At 36.9% G+C, this 14,290-nt stretch overlaps 1 protein-coding gene across 4 annotated transcripts in view; it reads left to right on the top strand.

Annotated features, from left to right (window-relative positions):
* The window catches only part of LOC120531142 (centrosome-associated protein CEP250-like), a 328,524-nt gene that overhangs the window by 29,389 nt on the left and 284,845 nt on the right, over window positions 1–14,290 (top strand). For 2 of the 4 annotated variants that reach the window (XM_039756280.1, XM_039756279.1), the window contains one exon: window positions 6,345–6,413. In XM_039756280.1, the coding sequence (XP_039612214.1) occupies window positions 6,345–6,413 (69 nt within the window). Of the gene's footprint in view, window positions 1–622; window positions 698–6,344; window positions 6,414–14,290 lie in introns of those variants that run through there. The other 2 variants (XM_039756281.1, XM_039756282.1) reach the window with 2 other exon arrangements.

Below are 14,290 nucleotides of genomic sequence, written 5' to 3'. Positions count from 1 at the left end.
ATCCTTGAAAACTGAAGTATTTTACCATCCTGAGAGTGTAAGTATTAGTAAATTCAGCAGGGTAAAAAGGGAACAGACTAGGCCATTCTGGCTGTGAGTGTCAAAAGGGTTTTAAACTATACTGAAAGCATTTGTACTAATTTTTTTGAGAACTGGAAGTGTAGTTATCCTTGCCACAGAGTTTTGAGATAACCAAAAGCTATTATTAGGATGCACAAATTTTTCGCTTACTAAAGTATTGTACTATCCAGTTCGGATTGAAAGGAATTAATGAAGTAACTTTTTCTGAATCCTGCAGATTAAGACACCGTCATTAATTTGCAAAATTTCTAATTCAATTAAACTGTAATTTAAGCAGAATAGTGGAAAAAAGTATTCAGTTAGACTTTATAATTGTAGAATAATTATCCCTTAAAATAACTTTTTTCATTATTTAAAGTCAATTGTCATTCATATCTCACTCTACGAGATAACTAATTATGTGACTGAAGGTGTATCATTTGCCTTAACTGAACACTTAAAAATACCATAGCTAAGTTCAGACAGGAAAGAGATTAGCATCTACAGATTCTTTCAAAAACTGTAGCATTTCTTAATGATATCATCGCTTTTTAACTTACAGAATGAATCATACTGTCATGAACTGGAGCCAGGACCATACTGAGAATGGGTGTGAGGCCTTATAAAGGCTCCAAAAGTAAGACCAGACTTCCTTTACCTGACTAGAATAGGTCCAACTCCAAAGAGCATAACACCAACTATAATGACCTGTTCTGGCCAATGAAAGCATGGAAGGTGTAGCTCTTTATAATATACCTAAAATGTCCCAAAATATCAAGGTGCTATGTAAGGGAAATGATACTGTAAAAACCTGTGGCTTGCAGAGTCCACTCTACCAGAGTAAATCTTTATGAATGCGTATTTATTTACTTTTATGAAAGTAATTTATAACAAATATTCTTAAAAAGCAAAAGGAGTTCCCTAAAAAAAACAATCCCAATACACAATCTTAAAAGAGTAATCCTAGAACAGAGCAGAAAAATAACCAAAACCCAGTCAATCCAAAGGGAAAACAACTGTAATACACCAATACTGAGCTTCCTTGGCTCTGACCTAAGTAAACGGAGGGAGGGCTCAGGAGTGGTGATGTCAGGGGGCCCTGCCTCTTGGAGTACCATAATTTACATATTGAAACACCAAAATTTAAAATGAAATAATTAAAGAAAATGTAATCAAAACAATAATGTTACATAACTCAAGAAAAGATCAATCAATATAATCAGCTTAATTTATAACATAAAAGGACAAATAACAATTAAAAAACAACAAAACAATTAAATGAACAAAGAAGAAACTTATTTCAGGTTTACGGCGAAACCACAACACATACAATAAAAAATACTGTTAGAAATACAGAATAATAAGGCTTGAACGCAGCCAGATCCAGATTTAAACTGAAATAAGGTAGCACGGGTACTATCATCACATTTCTTTGCACATTCAAAATGTTATGATATGTGCAGCAAAAACTAACCAAATCTCAAACCTGTGTAAAAGATGCTTTGGTCAGTTGTATAAAACGCTCCTGGTTAAGTATAATAGCATGATTATGCTGTATCATGCATTAGGGGATGTGATTATGCTTTCACTTGCATATGAAGCTATCACTAACAATAAGGACTATTTCTGCACTTTGTACTTTGACCAGGAGGAATACTAGACTGAAGTTTCTCCTAAATTTAGTGTTTTTCTTTCAATAGATGAGACTGTAGTTGTAAGCTATTATTGTTTTCTAAAATCTCAGAGAAATGTAGAAATCCTGCTTCAGTAACACATACTGTATAGTGACCTCCATAATGTTTAAGACAAAGACACGTTTTTCCTTGATTTACCCTTCCGCTCCAGAGCCTAAAATTACAAATCAAACAATTCAGATATGATTGAAGTGTATATCACAGACTTTAATTTAAGGGTATTTGAATACATTTCTTTCTTGCCATGTAAAAATTACACTACTTTTTTACATGAATATTGATATGTATGAAAATACACTTAAATTAAAGCTTGCAATATGTACTTTAATTATGTCTGAATTGTTTGATTTGTAACTGTGGAGCAGAGGGCTAAATCAAGGAAGAAATGTGTCTTTATCCCAAACATTATCTAATATACTGTATTTCTTCATTTGATGAGGACTTTTAAATTCTTGGAAGTCATTCTTGGAGTTTTATTATTAATTCATATATACACCAATTAGCCCCCACATTAGAACCAGTGAGTTGTGAAGTGAATAACATTGATTATCTCATTACAATGGCACCTGTCCGGAGGTGGAATATATTGGACAGCAACCAAATAGTCCGTTCTTGAAGATTGTGTGCTAGAAGCAGAAAAAATAAGCAAGTTTAAGGATCTCTGCAACTTTGACAAGGGCCAAATTGTGATGATTAGAAGGCTTGGTTAGAGTATCTCCCAAAAGTACGTATGTATGCAGTACAAGAAGAATGCAAGCCAGCAGATGTAGTATGATGCTTTGGGCAATGTTCTGTTTAGGCACCTTGGGTCTTGATATTACTTTGATATGCACCATCCACCTATAGATTTTTGCAGACCACTTAAATCCCTTCATAGCAACGATATATCCTGATGGTAATGGCCTCCTTCAGCAGGATAATGTCCTATGATTCACTGCAAAAATTGTCCAGGAATGATTTGAGGAACATGACAAAGAATTCAAGGTGTTGACTTGGCCTCCAAACTCCCAAGATCTCAATCTGATCGAGCATCCTGGAAAACGAATTTGATACATGGAGGCCCATCCTTGCAAATTACAGGACTTAAAGTTACTAATGCTAATGTCTTGGTGCCACAGAACACCTTCAGAGGTCTCGTGGAGTTCATGCTTTGATGGGTCAGAGCTGATTTGGTGGTATGAGAAGGATCTACTACACAAGATTAGGCAGATGGTTTTAATATTATGGCTGATCGGTGTAAACATTAGGTGATCAATAGTGACTTAAAAAGCAGATGTATAAAAGGTAAACATAACACTAATTTAAACAATCTAACCTCTTTGTCTTGACTTCTGCTAAGTTAGCAGCATGCTAGTGTGCAGTGTATGCAAAAACATTTTTTTGTTTCACCAACTCTTGTTGTAATCTTTATTTATGCTGTTTCCTTCTTTGCTGTCACCAGTTTGTAAAGGCAACAAAACTTTATTTACACCTTTAACAACTACTAATGGATGTGCTTAACACTCAGGAGTACTGATCCAGACAGATGAATAATGACTGACCCCTTTTGTTATAAAGATAAATAAAATAATTCCTGATATTGTTAAGATAAATTGTGCTAAATTGTTGAGATTTCCTTATTGTCAGGTTATATTTCTGTGCCTCATACATTGACTGCAATACAACTGAACACTTCCTTAATGAGCAGAAGGGCACAGTGCCATTAAAAACGCCTTTTGAAAACTGGGCCCATGAAGAACTGCACCATGGCTTGTTCAGTAATGATTAATAAAGCGGGTACTCTAACTTAAGTTATATTCACTGTTTCTAAAACAACATGAGCAAGACAGTAGATGGTGAAACCATAAAGTTTGTTATGTCACAGTGAAAAAGTGACTTCCATCCCTTGTAATACTTGGAATCATGTTGTACTATTTGTAGTTTGAAATACTGACAGATATACTCAACAATAAAGGGCCAGTTCGCACTTCACGCTCAGAACACGTAAGCACACACATCATGGCTGCCACGTGTTCCCAGCGTTCATTTGACGCATCCTCTGAGCAAGTCCTCAGAAATTAAAGTGACGCGTGTGTGAGTTGCAGTACCAGCAGAAAGTTGGGGGGATGCAGTCTGATAAAGTCGCAACATGATGTCAGAGTCTCTATTTACTGTCTACATGTGACAGAAACTCGCTTTGCGGATCTTACAGGATCAGTGTACATGCTTCAATGTGTGATGAATGGTTCGATGTGGTGAAGCAAATTGCCGACATATAAATGCATTCGTGGTACTTTTATATTCAAGCGTTGCATATTCCCCATCGTAATGACACGATACATTTTCTGTGCCGTCTTTTTTTCACCTTCACAACAACATCAGAATATATGGCGGTGTATTTGAGCAATGGAGAAAAAAAAGTTAGGGACACAGTGAAAAGGTGTATTTTGTGAGTAAAGTGAAAGTTTCGGCTTAAATCTCAATGTCCACTTTAATCTCGCAGTTTATTTTATCAATGACATAGACGGTCGTAAATGTCATCTTAAAACCGACCGAGTTGTAAATCGCTACGTTCTTCTGGGGCTTCCTCCTGCATTGACAGCATTACACATTATGATATTCCAGCTCTCTACAAATTTAGAATCCTTAGATTTATACTTGATATCACTTTCATGATGAAATTTATTAAACTATGTATATTACATTTTACAGATAAATCGTTACTTTATATAATGCATTCTGTTAATAATTAAATAATGTGGGGACAACAGTAGTAGTAGTAGTAGTAGTAGTAGTAGTTTATTTATATAGTGCCCTTCACAGACAAAAGGTCACAGAGCACTGAACAGCAAATACAGAACAAATACAAACAGTTAACATTAAACATAAACAAAAACAATAAATAAACAAACTGGAACTATTCAGCACTGATTAGAAGCTTGTTTAAAAAGAAATGTTTTTAGTTGTTTTTTAAAAGAATCAACAGACTCGACTCCATGCAGACCACAAGCCAGGCCATTTATTCCATAGTTTTGGTGCCACAGACTGAAAGGCACGATCCCCACGGGTTTTTAGCCAAGTGTGTGGGACAACGAGAAGGCCCTGTTGCCCAGATCTTAGAGTCCGGCAAGCTGTATGGCGTTGGGGCAGGCTGATTAGGTACTCAGGGGCCTGTCCATGCAAAGCTCTGAAAGTATGTACCAAAACTTTAAAATGAATTCTATAAAACACTGGGAGCCAGTGTTAATAACAGGATAAATCCCTGTTCTTTAAATAACACACCTGATTGTCATCCCATTGATTGAAAACACCCGATTCTAATTTCACCTTCAAACTAACTGCTAATCCTAGAGGTTCACATACTTTTGCCACTCACAAATATGTAATATTCGATCATTTTCCTTAATAAATAAATGACCAAGTATAATATTTTTGTCTCATTTGTTTAACTGGTTTTGCTTTATCTACATTTAGGACTTGAGTGAAAATCTGATGATGTTTTAGGTCATACTGTATTTATGCAGAAATATAGAAAATTCTAAAGGGTTCACAAACTTTCAAGCACAACTGTATGTGAGTGCTTGTGTTCACCTATGCTGATGTCCAGTCCAGGGATTGTTTCTGTCTCGCGCCTGATGCTTGCTAGAATGGGCGAATCCCTGGATTGATGGATTTAATCATTAATCCTTTCCAGATATATTGTGGCAAGGTGCCCTCGAATTTAATAGGTGTTTCAGGCAATTCACAACACAGCAATGCCAACCCTGTTTTCACCTTGATGATATCTCGCACTGCCATCTGGTGTAATCTTCCAGATTTACATAAAGTAGTCACACAAGTATAAACAGTAAAATGCTTGTGTAGCAGTGGCGTCCACAAGCGCTAGCGTCTTGTCTCTTTAAGTGTGAACTCGGAGGGATGGCTCTGAGGCTAAGGATCTGTGCTGGTATCCCGAAGGCTGCCAGTTCAAATCCCCGTCACTGCCAAAAGAGATCCTACTCTGCTGGGCCCTTGAGCAAGGCTCTTAACCTTCAATTGCTCCAGGGGCGCTGTACAATGGCTGACCCTGCGCTCTGACCCCAAGGGGTATGTGAAAACTAACAAATTCCTAATACAAAAAATTGTATAAGGTGAAATAAAGAACAAAAAAAAAATTTAAAAATAAACCCAGCCTTTAGAGTACAAGTTAGCATGAGTCTCATGTTAACACAGACTTGTCTTGTATAAAGCAAGTGCTTAATTGCTAGAAGAATGGATAAACAAGACATTGGAACTGATATTACGGTTGCTCCAGAGTGAAAAAGTGACAACTCAAATTTATTTTTGAAGATCTTGGCAGATTTCAGTGATTGCCTTACTATGCACATTTGATACCTATTAATGCATGAAGAAGTAATGCCCCCAGTAACACTGTAATATTAACTATTTTGAATTTTTTAATGTTAATTTATTTTGACACAATATTACATACATAATATATGCCTTAAATGTAAGCAGTATCTGTTGCATGCTTCAATTGCTTATAATGCTTCCAGGTTACAAAGTGTTAATCTCTCCGAAGTATTGTTACTAAAAGATGTTTTTATCTCTTTTGATTTATTGCTTATTCAGTTGGCTCCATATAAAGCTCAATATGCAAGGCGGGGGCAGCAGGCAATGTTGCTAAAACAGAAAAAGGAGGTAAGCATGTCTTGTGTAATAATGTTTTTTTCTTTCTTTTTCTTATTCATATTAAAGGGCCATGCACTGTAATGCATTTTTTTTTGTAACCTCAAACTTCAGCTTTATTACAGATGGTGGATAAATTTGTTGGTACCCCTCCATGAAAAAAGAAGAAACCACAGTTGTCTTTGAAATAACTTGAGACTGACAAAATTAATTGGCACTCATCATTGCTTATTAATTATTTAACAGACAGACTTTGATTTAGAGTTTTGATTCAACAGAATATTTCAAATAATAACACAAATTAAAATGGCATGGACAAAAATGATTGGACCCTTCACCTAAATTTTTATTGCAAGCAAGTGGTTCCTGTAGCTGTCAATGAGACTTCTTCTGTCAACAGGCAGTCTGGCTCACTCTTCCTGAGCAAAACACTCTGTGTGAGGTTTAAAGGATGCCTTCTCCAGATGTTTCAGTTCTTTCCATATATATTCAATGGGATTCAAATCAGGGCTCATATAAGGCCATTTCAAAATAGTTCTCTGTTTTGTTCTTAGAAATTCTTGGGTGCTATTAGCTGTGTGTTTTGGATAAGTATCCAGTTGGAGGATCCATGAACTCCGACTGAGACAGAGCTTTCTGACGCTTCCTGCATAGACTCAAAGCACACTGTACCAGACGCAGCAAACTAACCCAAAAACAACCAACCTCCTCCATGTTTCGCAGTAGATATGTTGGTGTTCTTTTCTTTGAAAGTTTCATTTTTCCCTCTCTAAAAAAGCCCCAGTTTTGTCTCATCTGCCCAAACTACATTCTTCCAGAAAAACTCTCCTTTGTCAAAATGCATTTTAGTAAATTCTAGTCTGACCTTTTTTGTTTTTCTTTCAATATTGGAGTCCTCCTGGGTCTTCTTCCATTGACCCCATTGTCAATCAAAAAGTGATAGAATGATGCAATCAGACACTAATGGACCTTGGAGTTCATCTTTTATCTCTTTGGAAGTTGTCCTTGGATTTTTGTTTATCATTCTCACTGTCCTTCTTCCTATTCTGGGGTCCATTTTCCCATTGTGGCCATGTCTAGGGAGTATAGCTACAGCCCCATGGACCATAACTTAATAATATTTGCTGCTGTTGCCACAGAAACGTCAAGCTTTTGAAGATTACCTTTTGAAGTCTTATTACCTTTGCATTCAACATTCTTGTCTATACTTTTCTGTCTAATCTCCTCAGGCAACCCTCTCCTTTGCTTACTCTTGTCCATGTTTAGTGTTTTCTCCATTTAAATAGATGGAATGACTGATTGCATGATTAGAGATATATGATATTAATTAAAGAAAACCACTAGTTTGAAAAATTACTGAAATCCAATTATTTTTTATCTTTTCTAGAAATCCAATTATTTTTTATCTTTTCTAGGAGTACCAACAAATGTGTCCAGGCCATTTTATAATATCTTTATAGAATATGCAATACTTTCTCTTTTCATACTTGCTTTCCTTTTCTTGATGATATAACAAAGACTTCCATGTATACAAGTGATAGTTGATTATCATTTAATCATTTTTTGGATGCGTACATCAGTTTTTCAATGAGCGATCGTTGAAATGCTCATCTGTGTACAAAATGAACACTGGACAGCTAACATTGAGCTAAAACTATTTTATAAGAATCTGTTAGCACTTTTTTCTTCACTGTTCCCCTTTGTCTTATCCACTGAAAGGGACACACTTATTTCCCCAGCTGGAGTAAAGCCCCCTGTGTGCTGCTTACAAAATCAACACTAGACAGCTAAAAATCTTAGAAATGTTATTTTAAAAGGTTTGTGGCTCACTTCAAACAAGGTGAAAAGAAGACTAAATTACACTGGATGGCCCTCTAAAACTGACATTCAGTGACATTATATGCCTGAATATAATGCACTGCTGTTAATGACTGTACATAGTGTGAAAGTTATTATGACATTCAATTACCCAAATCATCAAGAAAGACACAAAAGTAGAAAGGAATAATGCATTGCAAAAAATGAAAAGAATTAGACCCACATACTGTACATAAAGGTTAGAAAAGTAAGAGACTGAAAGATTAATATTCTGTATAGTAGCTGATTACCCAGTGGCTTCACTCACTGAGTGCAAGGGAAAAAAATAAAATGTAGTATTTATAAAATAAAAAAGAGCAGCCGGACATTCCATGCCTTCCAGCGTCCACCTTGTTGTCACGACCCCTCGCCACTGAAGGTGGTCTTCTACAGCTTGGCTTAGTAAAAGTATAAAAGACGCAAAGCTGTTTTCTTCATCTCTTCTACTATCAAGTACTGCGAATTAAAAAAAAGTTAGAATGTGGCAGTTTCCGTGACAGTCACTTGGACGAATAAATAAAACGCGCTTGGCGGCAGACGGCTCAGCACTGGAGTCCAGAGAGGTGGGCTGGGAGAGGGTGATGTGGGGCGCACTTCTATGGGATAGATCGGCGTGTTTGTGTTTACTTCTTTTCAATATCAGTAAAATAACTCTCACACAAATAATAGCAATTCATAAAGATGATATAAAAATGGCGTCCACAAACGAAGTGATTAGTTCCTGTATTATAATATGTTCTGTGGTCATACGTAATTTGCGTTTTGCATGGTCATACGCCTTTTCCATTTAAAACGCGAAAAGAATTTTATACATATAGATTTGTTTTTTTGGCACTTAAAATCAAAGCTATTAGCTCTTAATTTTTTTCTTTTAGGAATCACTGTCTCATTTAAGTTAATTTTTTGTCTAGAGCCCTTTGTGTACATTGCAATAAACCCAAACATTAATCAAAAGCAATAATGGTATTTTTACATAACCAAGGATGATGTTTTCCCAATGAATTATAAGTTACCATGTTGTCTACTCTCTTTCATTAGTAAAAAATGCAATTTGCACACAAAGGCTGAGGTGAGCAAAACGTCACAGCTGAGTGAATCTGCCTTTGTCAAATATGTCACCTATTTTGAGCCACATACAATGAAAGGCTTATTATCAATGTATTGTTGAGCATTTAAATGAACTACAGTTGTCTCTGACTGATAATTCATACCACATGTCACAGCTCAGTGTAAAATGCAAGAAATAAAGCAGGTGTGCGACAGTCCATCTTTATGCACCATTACTGATGTTATAGTGTTAACTTATTATAGTGTTGCTTTAGACATTCATCAAAACACTGCATAATAAATTCCAATCAGTGCACAAATAAACAAGTTTTAATACAAGTTTATATAAGCTTTTTCTTATTAAAATAATAAAATAATCTTAAATATTAACATAAAATATTTGCATTGCAATAACATGTTCATAAATACATACAATTAAGAATAATTTGCACATGTGAAAATGATTACTTTATAAATCTGGATAAATAAATTTATCCTTTTGTTTTCTGTGTTAACATTAAACTTTTCTTCAACAATGCCTGTTCTTTTTTTTTTTTTCCTGGTTGAATGCTTTACTGATCTGTAGGCTGTGGGGTCCTGAGTCTGTCCGTGAAGAAATAATAATGTGAAATTTCTTTTAAAAGAAAAAGAGAATGTAAACACCCTGTATGAACCCGAGACCACAACACTGTATCCCCTGCATTTTAAAATAATCAAAGGGCACAGACCAGGGACAGACGCATGATTTGATAAGAAACACTAGCACTCGGAATTTAGGTGATTTCTGTCTCCACTATGCTAGAGGACTGCTGTTGAGGGCAATGCAAGATCCACTGTGCTATTATTACCCTTTGTTGTAATCTACCCTTATTTCTGAATCACTATCAAACATATGTTAAACAATTTCTCAAGGACTCAATCTGACATCTACAGCTCGTGAGAGGTGCTGTAACTGTAGCTTGTTGGTGTTAGTAGCATTTAAGTATATCATGACAACCTTTCCAATATAATTATAAGGTTTTGCTTTGGTGGTCCTAATAGAGTTTGATTGAATTGAAAACAAACCTGTGAATGCGATGATGCATTTATGAAACAATGATGCGATTGACCGCACTCATCCAAGGAAGCAACTCACTAAATTGCAAAACACTAACATTCAGTCCCAGCCCACATTCACATACAGTGATATTGTGTGCTGACCACTTTTATGTATACATCATTATATACAGTACACAGGGTGCAGTCAGTTGGCATTTTATGCCTAAGTACTTATTTTTCAATCAGAGTTTTAAATTCTCTGCCCTTGGCGAAAGATGTTTTTGTTTGCCTGTATTGTTCATTTCTGTTGATGCAAGGCCTTGTTCGGTAATGCAGTATTTTGTGTCACAAAATTTGATACAACAAAATTTTGTCTCATGCCTAATTTAAAGTGAAAAAATATATACAATTTTAACAGCAAAAAACTAAGACCTTGACAATTGAATGAAAATTTTATTGTACAGTTATGATTTACAGTGCATCCAGAAAGTATTCACAGCGCATCACTTTTTCCACATTTTGTTATGTTACAGCCTTATTCCAAAATGGATTAAATTCATTTTTTTCCTCGGAATTCTACACACAACACCCCATAATGACAACGTAAAAAAAGTTTACTTGAGGTTTTTGCAAATTTATTAAAAATAAAAAAAATTGAGAAAGCACATGTACATAAGTATTCACAGCCTTTGCCATGAAGCTCAAAATTGAGCTCAGGTGCATCCGTTTCCCCTGATCATCCTTGAGATGTTTCTGCAACTTAATTGGCGTCCACCTGTGGTAAATTCAGTTGATTGGACATGATTTGGAAAGGCACACACCTGTCTATATAAAGTCTCACAGTTGATAGTTCATGTCAGAGCACAAACCAAGCATGAAGTCAAAGGAATTGTCTGTAGACCTCCGGGACAGGATTGTCTCGAGGCACAAATCTGGGGAAGGTTACAGAAAAATTTCTGCTGCTTTGAAGGTCCCAATGAGCACAGTGGCCTCCATCATCCGTAAGTGGAGGAAGTTCAAAACCACCAGGTCTTTTCCTAGAGCTGGTCGGCCACCTAAACTGAGCGATCGGGGGAGAAGGGCCTTAGTCAGGGAGCTGACCAAGAACCCAATGGTCACTCTGTCAGAGCTTCAGAGGTCCTCTGTGGAGAGAGAAGAACCATCCAGAAGGACAGCCATCTCTGCAGCAATCCACCAATCAGGCCTGTATGGTAGAGTGGCCAGACGGAAGCCACTCCTTAGTAAAAGGCACATGGCAGCCCACCTGGAGTTTGCCAAAAGGCACCTGAAGGACTCTCAGACCACGAGAAACAAAATTCTGTGGTCTGATGAGACAAAGATTGAACTGTTTGGTGTGAATGCCAGGCGTCATGTTTGGAGGAAAACAGGCACCGCTCATCACCAGGCCAATACCATCCCTACAGTGAAACATGGTGGTGGCAGCGTCATGCTGTGGGGAAGTTTTCCAGCAGCAGGAACTGGGAGACTAGTCAGGATAAAGGGAAAGATGACTGCAGCAATGTACAGCAACATCCTGGATGAAAACCTGCTCCAGAGCGCTCTTGACCTCAGACTGGGGCAACGGTTCAGCTTTCAGCAGGACAACGACCCTAAGCACACAGCCAAGATATCAAAGGAGTGGCTTCAGGACAACTCTGTGAATGTCCTTGAGTGGCCCAGCCAGAGCCCAGACTTGAATCCGATTGATCATCTCTGGAGAGATCTTAAAATGGCTGTGCACCGATGCTTCCCATCCAACCTGATGGAGCTTGAGAGGTGCTGCAAAAAGGAATGGGCGAAACTGGCCAAGGATAGTTGTGCCAAGTTTGTGGCATCATATTCAAAAAGACTTGAGGCTGTAATTGCTGCCAAAGGTGCATCGACAAAGTATTGAGCAAAGGCTGTGAATACTTATATACGTGTGATTTCTCAGTTTTTTTATTTTTAATAAATTTGCAAAAACCTCAAGTAAACTTTTTTAACATTGTCATTATGGGGTGTTGTGTGTAGAATTCTGAGGAAAAAAATGAATTTAATCCATTTTGGAATAAGGCTGTAACATAACAAAATGTGGAAAAAGTGATGCGTTGTGAATACTTTCTGGATGCACTGTATATGAACTGAAAAATGTAAAAAAAAAAAAATAATAATCATTATTGGCATTTTTGTCTCAGAGCTCTTTAGGTATAGTCTGGCTTAGCTCATTAGGCGCTAGTGTGGTCAATAATTGTCTTTAGGAATTGTCTTATTTTGACAGTTCCAGAGCCAGATAAATTCTTTGACTCTTCAAACATTGTGCAACACTCAATAACCATGTGCTCTTCTAACCAACTGACTCCAGATCTGAAACTTAAACTAATTTGAGAAATGGCAGTTAAGAGGAACCATGGTAGTTAAGGTCTGGATGACCAAGAAAACTGACAGAGCAGCATGTATACTGTGCAGGAAAGCAAAGAGCAAGGTATTGTTTTTCAAAAGTTCATAAAATAGTATAAAGGGGATTGGGCCTATGAAGTGTCATACAATAACAGGCCAGGACCGTCACTGGCTCCCTTCAAGATAGGTGTTACCTCAGGTAGCCCTAAGCCTCAGGCACTAGGCACATCACACAGTCAGGAAAATGAAGCTCAAAAAAGGATGGCTTTTAAAACAAAACAGTGATCCAAAACACACATTGAAATCTACTTTGAAGTATAGTAAAACCTTGATTATCCATCAGGGGTTGGGACCGAGGCTGTGATGAATAAGAAAACAGACGGATAACAGAACAGCTAGTTTAAAAATTATATACTGTAGATTAGCAAATAGTCATATTTATTTACAAAACAAAATACAGTATAATATAATATTAACAAAATTATTCATATAATATTGTAACGACCAGCGTAATAAGGAAAGACAACTCAGAGGTACTAGAGTTGTATACATTTTACATGGAGGCTTCGTTCTGTAACAAACAGTGGCCTGCCTTATAACCACGTTATCTGGGTTATAGAGCACACCTCCAAAACAATAAAATAAAGCTTTCCCCACCAATTAGTTTATCTCCTATCACTCACATTCCTTTTTTCTCTATACTACAAACACTCCTGCTTATTGTCTCCTGACTCTGTACTCAAAAAACGTCCTTCCACTGCACCTTCCTTTTTCTCCTAACTTCTACTGTCACTTATCTTATAACAGACGTGCCCTTCACCCAGTCCCATTACTTACAGCATTCATCACACACTTTCTGCTCCCCAGCAACACATCACAAGCTGCCTGCATGTCACAATATATTAACAAAGCATAATATAACAGAATTTAAAAAGAAAATTACAATACAGTAGGACATTAACATTAATATATTAACATTAACGTCAGTGGTTTCCATTTTCAACATGTTTTTGAGTTTTGGCAGCATCATGCTTTATATGGTTCACCATTTGTATTATCGCGGTATTTCCCTCTACTTTCCCTTTACCTGTTTTCTCAAGGGTAAATGTTCTCGTCAAGTTCGTTATCGGGTTGGTCTACTGTTGCACTTTAAGATGAACACACACATACATAGCTATACGCATATACACAGACCCTATCCACAACAGTGCCCCATGAATCACACACACATGCTGATTAACACTTAGCACTTTAAACCACACAAGTGCTATAGGAATAACAGCCTGTCACTCAGCACTTCAAGAGACTTACTTATTATCGGGACAAACAACTTACAATGTTTTAATGATATCTCAGACCTAAATATTACTTTTGGTCTACAGGAATACATTTAAACATACAAAGACTCCGCACTCTTGACTATGTAGGCCATTTATCTGCCAAGAATACCTTCTTCTTCTCGTACTGTCCCTTCTATTGAGCAGCGCCCTCACTCTCAGCCTTATAAACCTCGCAGCACAGATATAATGGCAAAAATCCGGCTGTCACCAGGTGCTCAAAGAAATCTAACT

Source organism: Polypterus senegalus, chromosome 6, assembly GCF_016835505.1.
Source record: "Polypterus senegalus isolate Bchr_013 chromosome 6, ASM1683550v1, whole genome shotgun sequence".
Taxonomy (NCBI): domain Eukaryota; kingdom Metazoa; phylum Chordata; class Cladistia; order Polypteriformes; family Polypteridae; genus Polypterus; species Polypterus senegalus.
The sequence above is the reverse complement of the archived record's forward strand: the minus strand, read 5'-3'. Positions and strand labels throughout refer to the sequence as shown.